General features: G+C 44.5%; 1 protein-coding gene across 1 annotated transcript in view; it reads right to left on the bottom strand.

The window, feature by feature from the left end:
* Nucleotides 1-14,583, bottom strand: part of LOC144762544 (amine sulfotransferase-like) — a 698,038-nt gene that overhangs the window by 650,329 nt on the left and 33,126 nt on the right. The window contains exon 2 of the mRNA XM_078647775.1: nt 13,752-13,916. Within this exon, the coding sequence (XP_078503901.1) occupies nt 13,752-13,916 (165 nt within the window). The remainder of the gene's footprint in view (nt 1-13,751; nt 13,917-14,583) is intronic.

The following is a 14,583-nucleotide window of genomic DNA, read 5'->3' as shown; positions in this document are numbered from 1 at the left end:
CCCCATTTTTGTATTTTTGCTTTTTGGCTGTTTGGGGGTCTTCTACTTGTTTCCGCCTGGGTTGACGGGTCTGGGGGCATTGCTGGGAATGTCTAATACCGGATAAAAGTGTTTTGGAGAAAATCGGAGGTACAACATTTTTGGGGTTTTTGCTCACTTGCTTTTCTTTGGGGTGCTGTTTGGGGGGTTCCTGGTGTTTGGGGGTGGGTTTTGGGGACTGGGAGCACTGCTGGCACAGTCTAATGTTGATTGCATTTGTTTTTCAGGAAATCCATGGTGGAAAACGGGAGTTATGGCCTAGCTGCACAGCGCGCTTGGAGTGATTTTGGAATGAGGCCTAAATATTTCTGTGTGAGCTTTTCCGGTTTTGCTTTTTGGCTGTTTGGGGGTCTTCTACTTGTTTCCGCCTGGGTTGACGGGTCTGGGGGCATTGCTGGGAAGGTCTAATAGCAGATAAAAGTGTTTTGGAGAAAATCGGAGGTGAATTTTTCTTTCCATTTTCAGGCATGTTGCTCACTTTAGCATTTTCGGGGGCCTGTTTTGGGGTGTTCCTGGTATTTGGGGGTGGGTGTTGGGGTCTTGGAGCAACGCTGGGTATGGATACCTTTGATTGCAAGACGTTTGAAGCAAATCCATGGTGGCAAAGGGGAGTTAGGGCCTAGCTGCAGAGCGCGTGCGGAGTGATTTTGGAAATTTGCCTAAAAATGTCTGTCTCCATTTTTGTATATTTGCTTTTTGGCTGTTTGGGGGTCTTCTACTCGTTTTCGCCTGGGTTGACCGGTCTGGGGGCATTGCTGGGAAGGTCTAATAGCGGATAAAAGTGTTTTGGAGAAAATCGGAGGTGAATTTTTCTTTCCATTTTCAGGCATGTTGCTCACTTTAGCATTTTTGGGGGCCTGTTTCGGGTGGTTCCTGGTGTTTGGGGGTGGGTTTTGGGGTCTTGGAGCAATGCTGGGTATGGATACTTTCGATTGCAAGACGTTTGAAGCAAATCCATGGTGGCAAAGGGGAGTTAGGGCCTAGCTGCAGAGCGCGTGCGGAGTGATTCTGGAAATTTGCCTGAAAAGTTCTAAGTCCCCGTTTTTGTATTTTTGCCTTTTGGCTGTTTGGGGGTCTTCTACTTGTTTCCGCCTGGGTTGATGGGACTGCGGACATTGCTGGGAATGTCTAATACCGGATAAAAGTGTTTTGGAGGAAATCGGAGGTACAACATTTTGGGGGTTTTTGCTCACTTGCTTTTCTTTGGGGTGCTGTTTGGGGGGTTCCTGGTGTTTGGGGGTGGGTTTTGGGGTCTGGGAGCACTGCTGGCACAGTCTAATGTTGATTGTATTTGTTTTTCAGGAAATCCATGGTGGAAAACGGGAGTTATGGCCTAGCTGCACCGCGCGCTTTGAGTGATTTTGGAATGAGGCCTAAATATTTCTAAGTGTGAGCTTTTCCGGTTTTGCTTTTTGCCTGTTTGGGGGTCTTCCATTTGTTTCCGCCTGGGTTGACAGGTCTGGGTCATTGCTGGGAAGGTCTAATACCGGATAAAAGTGTTTTGGAGAAAATCGGAGGTGAAAACGTTTTTCACTTTTTAGCGTTTTCGCTCACTTTTGTGTTTTCGGGGGCCTGATTGGGGGGGTTCTTGGTGTTTGTGGGTGGGTTTTGGGGTCTTGGAGTAACGCTGGGTATGGATACTTTTGATTGCAAGAGGTTTGAAGCAAATCCATGGTGGCAAAGGGGAGTTAGGGCCTAGCTGCAGAGTGCGCGGAGTGATTTTGGAAATTTGCCAGAAAATTTCTAAGTCCCCATTTTTGTATTTTTGCTTTTTGGCTGTTTGGGGGTCTTCTACTTGTTTCCGCCTGGGTTGACGGGTCTGGGGGCATTGCTGGGAATGTCTAATACCGGATAAAAGTGTTTTGGAGAAAATCGGAGGTACAACATTTTTGGGGTTTTTGCTCACTTGCTTTTCTTTGGGGTGCTGTTTGGGGGGTTCCTGGTGTTTGGGGGTGGGTTTTGGGGACTGGGAGCACTGCTGGCACAGTCTAATGTTGATTGCATTTGTTTTTCAGGAAATCCATGGTGGAAAACGGGAGTTATGGCCTAGCTGCACAGCGCGCTTGGAGTGATTTTGGAATGAGGCCTAAATATTTCTGTGTGAGCTTTTCCGGTTTTGCTTTTTGGCTGTTTGGGGGTCTTCTACTTGTTTCCGCCTGGGTTGACGGGTCTGGGGGCATTGCTGGGAAGGTCTAATAGCAGATAAAAGTGTTTTGGAGAAAATCGGAGGTGAATTTTTCTTTCCATTTTCAGGCATGTTGCTCACTTTAGCATTTTCGGGGGCCTGTTTTGGGGTGTTCCTGGTATTTGGGGGTGGGTGTTGGGGTCTTGGAGCAACGCTGGGTATGGATACCTTTGATTGCAAGACGTTTGAAGCAAATCCATGGTGGCAAAGGGGAGTTAGGGCCTAGCTGCAGAGCGCGTGCGGAGTGATTTTGGAAATTTGCCTAAAAATGTCTGTCTCCATTTTTGTATATTTGCTTTTTGGCTGTTTGGGGGTCTTCTACTTGTTTCCGCCTGGGTTGACCGGTCTGGGGGCATTGCTGGGAATGTCTAATACCGGATAAAATTGTTTTGGAGAAAATCGGAGGTGAAAAAGTTTTTGGGTTTTTGCTCACTTGCTTGTCTTTGGGGTGCTGTTTGGGGGGGTCCTGGTGTTTGGGGGTGGGTTTTGGGGTCTGGGAGCACTGCTGGCACAGTCTAATGTTGATTGCATTTGTTTTTCAGGAAATCCATGGTGGAAAACGGGAGTTATGGTCTAGCTGCACAGGAGTGATTTTGGAATGAGGCCTAAATATTGTAGTGTAGTTCCTATTATCCCAATAGGCTCTGCGCATTGGAATAATATCTTCAATAGTATAGACGTAGGACTGGGGTTAACTAGGTCTTCTACTGACGATATTAGACTTAAAGTTATGTGTGCCTGCTAGCTCAGAGTTCACTAGAAACTTTCTCGAATAGGCAAGGAGGAGTTTATCCTCCCTGGATAGACAAGAAGGGATTTAGTTTCTGACAACCATAGAACATGACAACTTTGCTCTCCCCTAATCAAGAGTATATCTCTAGAGTCGTGTGAAAACAAAAGACAACTTATTTTACTCAGTCAGTACGTGCATTCTTAGTTTCACCAGATTGTAGAGAAAAGGAAGAGACGGGCGTGTTCAATAAAAAGGTGTTATTTATAGATCAGTCTCTTTTCTCGTACAAGAGAAATGAATCGCTGTTATTGCAATACTTATAGTTAAGTAAAGTGCATACAGTAAAAGCAGAATTATAAAATAATACTGTAAAAGCATTGATATGGTTTCTTAGCCATATGATACTTTAAAATGGATAAAATAGATACATACATATATACATTGACTAATCGTACTCAACTGGTGCTTCTAACTACGCCTACCCCGGTGTACCTGACCTAAGCCTAATACGTGGGCGGGAGTAGATAAGTAGCAGTTTAAGTTAAGTTTGCTTTGCCAAGAGTCTGACTCAAGAATTCTCTGTAAGGGGTTATTCAGTTCAGTACCTGGGATTTAGAAGGCTGGAGGGCTGGTATCTCTATCTCAGGACTTGATATCCCAGCTGCCTGCGAGGGCGGCTGGAAACGCCGGAGCTGGATTTCTCGGCAAGAGAAAAGGCAGCGTCTCTCTCTCTCAGCGTGTCAAAAGGGAGGGGCAGCGTCCGTGGGCTTTCTGCATCAGCTGGGCTCCTCGGCAAGTCGCGCTGCTCCAATCTCCTCACCACCACCGTGTGTTGCTTAGGGCAATGTCGGTAATATTTATACCTGAAAGGTGCCGAGATTGACGTAAGGATGGACATAAATACGTCAATAAGGATGTCATAAGAACTGGTCGTTCTTACATTCTTTACTGGAGTTCTTGGCTAAATCAAAACAATAGCTGCGGGGGATTTCCCAGGTTGCTGGAGGTTTGATTTGTTTTGAGAACTGGGTATGCTTTCTATGGGGGCTGGAGGAATAGTGCTTGCCTAATGTGATAGCATGCGCTATGACCTAATCAGAAAACGGGTTTCTGTGCCGTTGTATGGCCACTATTGATTTATTAACCGGACAAGGGTCAGAAACAGGAATATCGATACAGTTCCCATAGGAAATACATCACAATATTTCTGTGTGAGCTTTTCCGGTTTTGCTTTTTGCCTGTTTGGGGGTCTTCTACTTGTTGGCTGGATGCATCAACTTCACAAATTCAACGGGACAACTACAAAAAACAGTAACAGTATCCAAAATTCTTCTTATCTTTTAAATGATATTCTTGTGAACTTGAACTTACTTCTACGAGTGTGACTCTGTGCGTTTGTTTGATCTCTGCTTCAAATTCATCCCTCCAGCTAATTGATACATCTTTGCTATGTTTAACACTAATTTAATGTTCTAAGTGTTTAATTCTCTGAGGGCAGAGAGGCAAGTGAAATTGCGTAATGACTGCAGCCCTGTACTGTCAACTTGTTCCTTCGTAGTAACTAGTAAGTTGCAGTAAGTAGTAGTACTACTTTTTAGTAAGCTAACCATCTATTTAGTGAACAACTTCTGGCATGCAGTAGTGCACTTCCTTTATGTCCCTTTAAAGATTTATCAATATCTTCAAATCCAAAGATTTGTTTCTCTTCATTTGTTGTTTGACTGTCCATGCTGTGTTTTTTTCCTCTCTACCAAACTTTCCCAAAAACCCCCATTCCCATCCAATTTTCAAACCCTAACCCTCTTCCCCCGGGCTGTGTGGTATTTCATTGAGGTGTGACTGACAACAACAAGAAATTCCACACACTTGCTGGGGAAGATAAGGTCAAAGCAACCAGAAGTTCATGTGCGCCATCGTGGATTGATAAGAACATCCTCCTCCTTCACGACGTGAACAATCTAATGCTTAATGCTTACCTTACGTTGGCACTGCTTAGGCTACTATTTAGGGCACTTTTCTGTACCGTACTATCTATTGTACTGTATCTAATGCTATGCTCAGGCCACTCAATGTTTAATTTCCTCTTTTTTTCATATGGTGATACTGCAAGTGTGTACCACTACTGCTACCAGCACAACAATGATATTGCATCCGTCGAGGATTCAAGTCAACAACCAACCTTAATCACCATTTGCAATGCAGCCATCCCTGGGGCTACCCCGATTCTCAAACACGAATCACAGGTAAGATAAGCATTTTGGAGAGGTAGAATAATGGGCTAGGACTGGGAGGAGAGCAGAGATTGCCAGTACTACTAGTAAAGTACTAGAAGGGCTACTGAATTCACTAACTCGGTTACTGGCACTTTGGTACATTTCAGGACTGGATGTTTCATTCATGCTGGTAAGTTGGAAGAACCAAACGTCCAGTAACCACCGCCCACCCCCACACAAAATAATATGAACGCGTATACTATGTTTTGGTATGAAAAATAATTATTAGGAAATATATTGAGGTAGACAAAAAATGAAATAAATGAACCCAACTCACCCCCCTACCTAACCCCAACCAATGTCCAAAAGTCCAAAAGTCCCCTTTCCCAAACACCCAATTCCCACCCCCCAACAGTCTTTAAAAAAGGGGGCAAGGGACAGTCACTTCCTCCGGTGGCGTAGTTTGGCAAGCTGTTTCTTCATGTCCCGCTGCTCTTTGCGGAGGTCCCGGAGCTGGCGCTGATGTTTTTCGGCCAACCGCTCCAGGTAGTCCACTCTTTTGCGTAGTCCACGCACACGAACGATCCAGGATCTGGGGGGGCGCTGATATTGTTGCTGCTGTGCGGCGGCGGTGGGAGGCTGTCAGGCCATGGCTCTGTTTGGCTGGAGGCTTCTGGCTGGTGGACCCGGGGGCAGTGGAGGAGGATGTAGATGTTGATGTCTCCTCATGCTCCCGAGCCCAAAACCGCCGATACTCGGCACAAATAGCCTCCAGCTTACGGGCACTGGCCCGGACAGCCATCTCCTTACGGGTGAGCTTTTTGGGAGTAGCATCTATGAAGAAAGAAAGAAAAATACTGTAGCCAATAGTCTTTAACATAAAGTCAAAATAATTCAACGGAAGGTTAACACTCAGTAACACCAGCAAGTAGCAAACACAGTATAACATTTTGGCATGTATCTTTCCACCGTCTTTGTAAGTCTGTGACACTGTGAGTTTCAGGAATTCCACTAGCAGCACTATAGGTGGACTCACTACTACATACATAGTCAGAGAGTACTAAAAAAAGGCCTTTTTTACTTTTTTCTCTTGTTTTGCAAAATAAATTACTGGTACGTGAACTTGTGGTAGCCGCCATATGGCAGCTCACTCAGCTTTCACCCAAGAAATACAGACACAGGCCATGATGATGCAGACTTGCAGTACTTTAAGCAGTACATGCTGGTGGGTATAGGAATGTCTTACTTTTCTATAGGGGTGGCACTGCCACTGGCCATACTTCATCCACTCAGCGTCTGCTCTACTACATCATACACCTCTGCTATCGACGAGGAGGATAAAGAAGATAACATCCAGGCTTCCAAAGTACGTCTATGATTCTTCTTAATGTCTCAAATGTACCAAAATCTATTTTTGTCAACAACCAACTAACACCCTTTTCATTATATTTTGGAAACCGCCGTCTTCTTTCTTATGTTGAATTGCATTCAACAAAACCATTCTTTACAGTCATAAATAAATATTAAGACTCGCTCGTCCTTCGTTTCACCCTTCTTTAACTTTTCGTTCTTCACATCCCTAAACTACATCTGATATGACTTGGCTTTACAATAAAAATTTGCCAGCTGAGTTGAAGTGAAATAGAGGGGGCCATTGGTTACCAGAGAAGTACCGCCGCTAATGCTATTAAAAGTCAAGGTTGACTGTCTTCTCCGTGATAGCCCAAAAAGTAGTTCTAAATTAGTAAATGTTCTTGACAGTACAGTGTACTTATACTAGTGTACTGTGTACTACTGTACAGTACAACATACACTCCTTTGCGAGCCTACTCAAAAAAATTTCAATAAGTAAGGAGTATATTAACTTACCACTGTCCGCCGCCGCTGAGTCTTCACCCCAGCTCCTCCTGTTGGCTCCGCCGCATCCAGAGTGGACCCCTCCGCACTGCTGGCACCGGCACTGGTGGTCATCTGTGCCGCATCAGATGTTGTGACGTCTAGGAAAAACATGTCATATTTTCAGATGCCATACACAACCTCCTATTTTGTCTCGTAATGGAAGAAAATGTTACATAACACATTTCTTATTACTGGGATTGAAAAAAAGTAACAGTTTTGGGGAGGGTGTTAACCTTTCATATGCTTATTCCATTAAATGCTACACTTCTTCTTATGACAACTGATGAATGCTTGCTTAACGTACACCATTTTTCTCATTACAGAAAGAAGATTCCATTGCCCTTCTGCCAGACGATTCACCAACTACTACTGAGTCATCACCAGCAGTACTTTAAGTACTTTAAAGAAGGTGGGGGCTCCCGCACAGTTATTCTAATATTTTCATGTGTCTGTTAACTATTATTAAGATTGAGTCATACTAATTTCATTCTTGGGAATGTTGTTTAAACTTTAACGTCATCTTCGTCCATCAGAATACTACACTATTAAAAATAAAGAAATAATGTTTTCATTTCTTAATTGAAAATAAAACTTTAAAACTAACAAACACTGTGTGGTTTTTGTTTACGAGTGAGTGAGCGGAAAGGTTTGAACTACTGCACTTGGCAGTCATGTTTCAGTGACTCAGATAGGCCGGGACTCGGAGGTAGTCTTTTTCTGTTCTTCTGGGTCGTAAAATCATTGGTCAGACATTCTAGATAGTCGGTCAGGGGATTGGGGGTTCAACTTCTGTTCGGACTGAGGTATGTCGAAAGTCGAACTGCACCTATCATCAACAATGTCCTATTTATCTTGTCCATACTTCTTTGTGTGCAGAATAGTCCCTGAAACACTAGCCGTATGGGGTGTGCTCCTCTCAAATTAAAAAGGCAACTGCTACCTTTTACTTGGTGTAAACAATGACATTTCGTTGTTGGAAATTGTCAAAGCACTTACATTAAGAAGACTGGAATAGACAGCAAGGGCAACCCAGAGGACTGCACTCAGTGCCTAGAGCTATTGCTGTATCAGAGTTTTATTTCACAGCGTTTGCCGAATGGGCAAGAATAGCTACCGACACAGACCGACTCATAATTGTAAATAGTAGTAGTACAGAGAGTGATCGTAGAGGCAGGATAAGAATGTAGAAAGTAGTCTACATTAGAAGAAGATCAAATAATATTTTGTAAATCATAGAATTATTAGGAACCAGTTTGTAATGAATAGAAGCTGTAAAAGTTAGGGAAGTATAAGTATTAATATAACAATAGAACAACTTACTGGGGCCAGCAGAAGAGCCTGTAAGGGACTGAGCCTCTCCACCTTCTGCCACCGGAGTCTCTGTCGCCGCCGGCGCCTTGCCCCTGGGAGGTCCTGGTGATCATAAAATAAAGAAACACAACATGGATGATTGTTTTTTGGGAAATATTTGATTTCTTTGTACTCAATCTAAAATTATGTCGGGGAAACAAATTAACATCAATTGCATCTGATCTGGTCTATTAGGAGGGTAGTAGTACAGTATTGCAGGATTCGCAGACCATCTAATAGGAAAGTTATATAATTCACTAACTATATCAACAACAAAAAGGTTCTACTACGACTGCCATCACTCAGCAGCACGAGACGTCGCGTGACAGACACAGTCCGTCATCATGCTTGCAGACCACTAACAAATGTCCTATAACAAGTAATAAATAATATACTCAACATATCAATCCACCACTATCTCTTCAAAGTGGCAGCAGCAGGAGTACAAAGAAGGACTAGACTTGAGTCTACTGTCTCTAGCATTACGCAGTAATGCTGTCAAATGACTAAAAAGTTGCAAATAAGTAAGCATAGTAGCAACGCCAGTAACCAGGCGAGCACCTGCAATGACAGAAGGTATTTAAACATTAATTTACCTGCAATGTAATCGAATCAGCAGCATTCGTACTCTTCAGGAAAAAATAGATTAGCAATATAACAGAGCAGAAGGAAAAAAGTAGTTATTAAATAGCTACTTACCAAGGCCAGGGATCTCCACACCGAGCAGGTCGAGCATGTCATGCTCCCGGTCCAAGATGTCACTCCACCGGTGCGTTACTTGCTGGTAGGTGCGCCGGACCCCAGACTCCTTATACATGTGCCGGCACACCTTCTCCCACAGCTGGCGACGCTCCCGGAGGCCGTAACCGGAAGCAATCCGCCCACCTGCTGCCATGGTTTTAGGGAGGTGGACTTGGACAAAAACCATCAAGGCGGCCACCTCCACCGCGGAGCAGATCTCCCTGGCCTGGACTTCCTCCCCCCTCAAACGCTTGCAAGGGAGCCGGGTACGGGGTGCTGGGCCCTTCCCCTTGCCCTTGTCGCCTCCCTTAGCCATGGTCCTGGGCACAAGAAGAAGGAAAGAAGAATAGGTGTGAAAAAAATAAGAGAGAGAGCGAAAGAAATAAAGTAGGTAATAAAGTAACAAAAAGTTTTAAAAAAACACAAAATATAGATGTAGGAAATTGAATAGAGAGATAATAAGCAAAAAAAGACAAAAAAAAGTTCAGTGAAACATAGGATTGCGAAGATGTGAGATGGATAGAAAGGTAGCATGCTCAAAACCATAGCAGTGAATGAAAAACAAGATGGCCGCGCCCATAGAGGACCGCGTGGGTAAGTTTGTGCGATATTTTCCCCGTGAGCACGCAAAAACGCCCACGAACAAGTAATCGCGCGCCGCATACGACGCGAGCATGCAACGAGCGCCCGGAAACGGAAACACGTCACGCAAACAAGATGGCCACGCCCATACACGACCGCATGGGCAACCTCGGGGTCGGTGCGCTGCAAGCGGTCCGCGAATAAGCAGAAAACCGCACGAACACGCAAAAAAAAGAAATCAGCAAATTCGCACGAATTTGCAGATTGCAAGTTCGATTTCGCACGAATTAGCGCCCTGCGAAACTCGCAAAATGGCAGAAAAACGAATTTTGGAAAACTGAAAGCACTCAGCAGGTGCAAAAGTTCAAGCTAATTTGTAACCATTCCCTGTAGTGCTTCCTGAGGGGCCCCTCCAGAGTTCAGTTGCCTACTTGCAACTATTCTCTGACCCTGCTCTGACCCTCAAAGCAGGGTCAGAGAATAGTTACAAGTATGGAACAATGCTCCTGTAAAAAAAATTAAACTGCAACAGGAAGCACTTACAGCTAAGGAAGCAGGTGCCAGACTTGAAGCTCAAATTCAGTGACACATTAAGCAGCCCCAAATTAATTCATCTCAGTTGGGCAGGTGTGCTTTCCCCCCATAATCTACAGTGGTGAACCAGAGGGTGCTGTGATGAACCAGAGGGTGGCAGTGCTGAACCAGAGGGTGGCAGTGATGAACCAGAGGGTGGCAGGGATGAACCAGAGGGTGGCAGGGATGGACCAGAGGGTGGCACTGGTGAACTGGAGGGTGCTGTGATGAACCAGAGGGTGGCAGTGAAGAACCAGAGGGTGGCACTGGTGAACCAGAGGGTGCTGTGATGAACCAGAGGGTGGCAGTGAAGAACCAGAGGGTGGCACTGGTGAAACAGAGAGTGCTGTGATGAACCAGAGGGTGGCAGTGAAGAACCAGAGGGTGGCACTGGCGAACCAGAGGGTGCTGTGATGAACCAGAGGGTGGCAGTAATGAACCGGAAGGTGGCAGTGATGATCCAGAGGGGGGCAGTGGCGAACCAGAGGGTGGCAGTCTTGAGCCAGAGGGTGGTAGTGATCAACCAGAGGGTGGCAGTGATGAACCAGAGGGTGGCACTGGTGAACCAGAGGGTGCTGTGATGAACCAGAGGGTGGCAGTGATGAACCAGAGGGCGACAGTGGTGAACCAGAGGGTGCTCTGATGCACCAGAGGGTGGAAGTGGTGAGTGCTGAATCAGAGGGTGGAAGCAGGGGTGAACCAGAGGGTGCTGTGATGAACCAGAGGGTGGCAGTGGTGAGTGCTGAACCTGAGGGTGGCAGGGGTGAACCAGAGGGTGTCAGTGGTGAACCAGAGGGTGTTGTGATGAACCAGAGGGTGGTAGTGGTGAATGCTGAACCAGAGGGTGGTAGCAGAAGTGAACCAGAGGGCACTGTGATGAACCAAAGGGTGGCAGTGGTGAGTGCTGAACCAGAGGGTGGCAGCAGGGGTGAACCAGAGGGCACTGTGATGAACCAGAGGGTGGCAGTGGTGAGTGCTGAACCAGAGGGTGGCAGCAGGGGTGAACCAGAGGGCGCTGTGATGAACCAGAGGGTGGCAGTGGTGAGGGGTGAACCTGAGGGTGGCAGGGGTGAACCAGAGGGTGTCAGTGGTGAACCAGAGGGTGCTGTGATGAACCAGAGGGTGGCAGTGGTGAGTGCTGAACCAGAGGGTGGCAGCAGGGGTGAACCAGAGGGCGCTGTGATGAACCAGAGGGTGGCAGTGGTGAGTGCTGAACCCAGAGGGTGGCAGCAGGGGTGAACCAGAGGGCCCTGTGATGAACAAGAGGGTGGCAGTGGTGAGTGCTGAACCAGAGGGTGGCAGCAGGGGTGAACCAGAGGGTGCTGTGATGAACCAGAGGGTGGCAGTGGTGAGTGCTGAACAGTGGTGAGTGCTGAACCAGAGGGTGGCAGCAGGGGTGAACCAGAGGGCGCTGTGATGAACCAGAGGGTGGCAGTGGTGAGTGCTGAATCAGAGGGTGGCAGCAGGGGTGAACCAGAGGGTGCTGTGATGAACCAGAGGGTGGCAGTGGTGAGTGCTGAACCAGAGGGTGGCAGGGGTGAACCAGAGGGCAGCAGTGATGAACCGAAGGGTGGCAGTGGTGAACCAGAGGGTGGCAGTGATGAACTAGAGGGTGGCACTGGTGAACCAGAGGGTGCTGTGATGAACCAGAGGGTGGCAGTAATTAACCAGAGGGTGGCCGTGATGATCCCGAGGGAGGCAGTGGTGAAACAGAGGGTGGCAGTAATGAACCAGAGGGTGGCAGTGATGAACCAGTGGGTGGCAGTGGTGAACCAGAGGGTGCTGTGCCCATACACGACCGCCTGGGTAACTTCGCCATGCAAGCGGCTCGCGAACACGCAAAAAGCCCCACGAACACGCAAAAAAACAAAAAACGCAATTTTGCACGAATTCGCGAATTATCCGGATCGCGAATTCGTATTCGCACGATTTCACGGACCGCGATTTCGCTGATTTCGCCCATACTTACTTATTGACTTAGGTCATATCTCATACAGGCTCTAGTGTGGCTCTAATGTGGAAGCATCATTTGAATATGATTTATTGAACAGTTGCACGTTTACAGATATGTAAGCTGATTGTGAAAGAGTCAAGGTTTTTTATTATAGACAACTCAAAAGGCAAGGACTCCAATAAATGTCCAGGTTAATTCAGAACAAATGTTAGAGGGTATGAAAGTGGTTGCTGGTTAAATTCATATCTCAAAGTCTCTCAAAAGCAACAGGAAAACCTGATATGATGTAATCTCATGAAAGTGAACCTATTGGATTTGTGATAGAGTGATGGCATTCTAAAAATGTTAAACTACAAAGATATTTCACTTCTCCTCACTCACACAGGATAAGAGTGAGTTGGTGTCAAGCAGATGGTAAGTTTGCACCTTTTCTTACTAAGCACATACTAGGATGAGTCAGCAGATTTCACAGTAGTAAACAACCAGAAAAAAACAGATACAGCTTAACACACATGTTACAATTGTAAGAATAACCATTTGAACAACATTAATATCTACTTAAGCTTTATAATGTGTGAAATAATCACTGAAAAAAATTGTGGCCCAAGAGGCATACACACAAGCATCATATGCATGGTAACATTTGTAAAGGTAAAAGATACAGATATATTCTTAGTGGACTTAAGGAACTTGTGTTAAGTTTTTGTAACAATGGCAGACACTTTACATTTAGATTTACGCTAGTTTATTACAAAACTTCAATTTACTGTTAGTGTGGATTGCCAAGTCTGGAGTGTTATGCCACTCAACATTGAATTTTTACATGTTAATTTTCCATTCAACAAATATTGTGAAGGGATGGTGGTGTTAAAGGGTGATTCAAGTTTTTGGTCAGGTGTTGTAGTCAACAGCCAAATACAGACAATTAGGGACAATCTAATTTACTTTTCTAAACAAAATGAGTGTCTCATTATGATGGGGTCAACAATAGAAGTGCAAATCCCAGTATAGGTCCCCCTCTTTGACCAGAGACTTGACTAGACTGATGCACTGTGAATACTTGAAATATTGAATTAACACTCCTGTGGTACACTACCTGCAGGCCACAATATGACGCAATGGCAACTGAGGTTCTGGAATCCATGCCCAATTACTGTTTTTAAAGCTGCCACTAGTTGCCATGGACTGACACGCTCACTCACTGACTTACTCAATTAATCATTCAGTAGCTTATACATTTAATAGGAATATCATTATAATACTCATCTTGTGGCTATGTATGTATGATTTGGCATATTATATTAAATATTTTTACATTTGACTGAGAACATGAAAATTCCAAATAAAAGCCCAGTTTGAGGACTTTTGATAGGAAACCAGTTAGACTCAATTAACTATGTTACCACTTTCGGTACAGCAGCACTAAAATCAGGCTTTTTTATGCAAATGAGAAATGAGCATAATAAGGCTGAATATCCTTACCAGATTTTGGATATGTGACTTGAAATACATCAGTGTCCCTAATTTCTTCTTCGTACATTGGATCGATATATTCTGGTGTGGCAAGATACCGCATCAAGTTATATCCCCTGTATTGAATTAGATATGAGTTTGAAGAATCAGTTGTTTCTGCCTTGATTGGAGATCCTGCATTAAAATATAAAGCAAATTTAAAGAGTATGATTAGAACTCTTGCTCTTTTCCAACAGTATAAAACACCTGTTCAATGTTTTATATGTTATTTTGTTTATTGAAACCATTACAACATCTAAAAACAAAATGTCTCACTGGACCAATGCTTACAGAAAGAAGAGCTTAGTAATCACCATTGCAACACTATTGCAATGATTACATTTGCAAAAGCAGAGAATTTCAATGACAGCAAAGAGAATTACGAAGACATATTCAATGCTCTAATAGTTTGATTTTCTGGTTTTCACCAATTTATCCACACATGCCTGTTTTATACTGTTATCAGATTTAAAACACCATTCCAGTGTGGTAACCATAGACTTTGCCCCAGTATGTGAATACAAGTTTTAAAATTGCTTTATGTGATTCTGTAAATCTTCACAAAATAAAAGTAACAGGCTACTTAGAACCAAAAGGTTTGCAGATCCTGTGGTCAATAATTTCAAAGATTTTGATACTTCCAAGAGAAGAAATAGCATGAATCCAGTTTCTTTCACCTGGGTATTACATATTAATGTCAATCTCTATATAACTATGTGATCCATCATAATACTAATACCATAACACTCAGTAGTCGGCAGCCAACTGTTGCTTAATCCTCTTACACTTACAAAAGATATAT

Source organism: Lissotriton helveticus, chromosome 6 (genome assembly GCF_964261635.1).
Source record: "Lissotriton helveticus chromosome 6, aLisHel1.1, whole genome shotgun sequence".
Lineage (NCBI taxonomy): Eukaryota > Metazoa > Chordata > Amphibia > Caudata > Salamandridae > Lissotriton > Lissotriton helveticus.
This window is presented reverse-complemented; position numbering and strand designations above follow the sequence as displayed.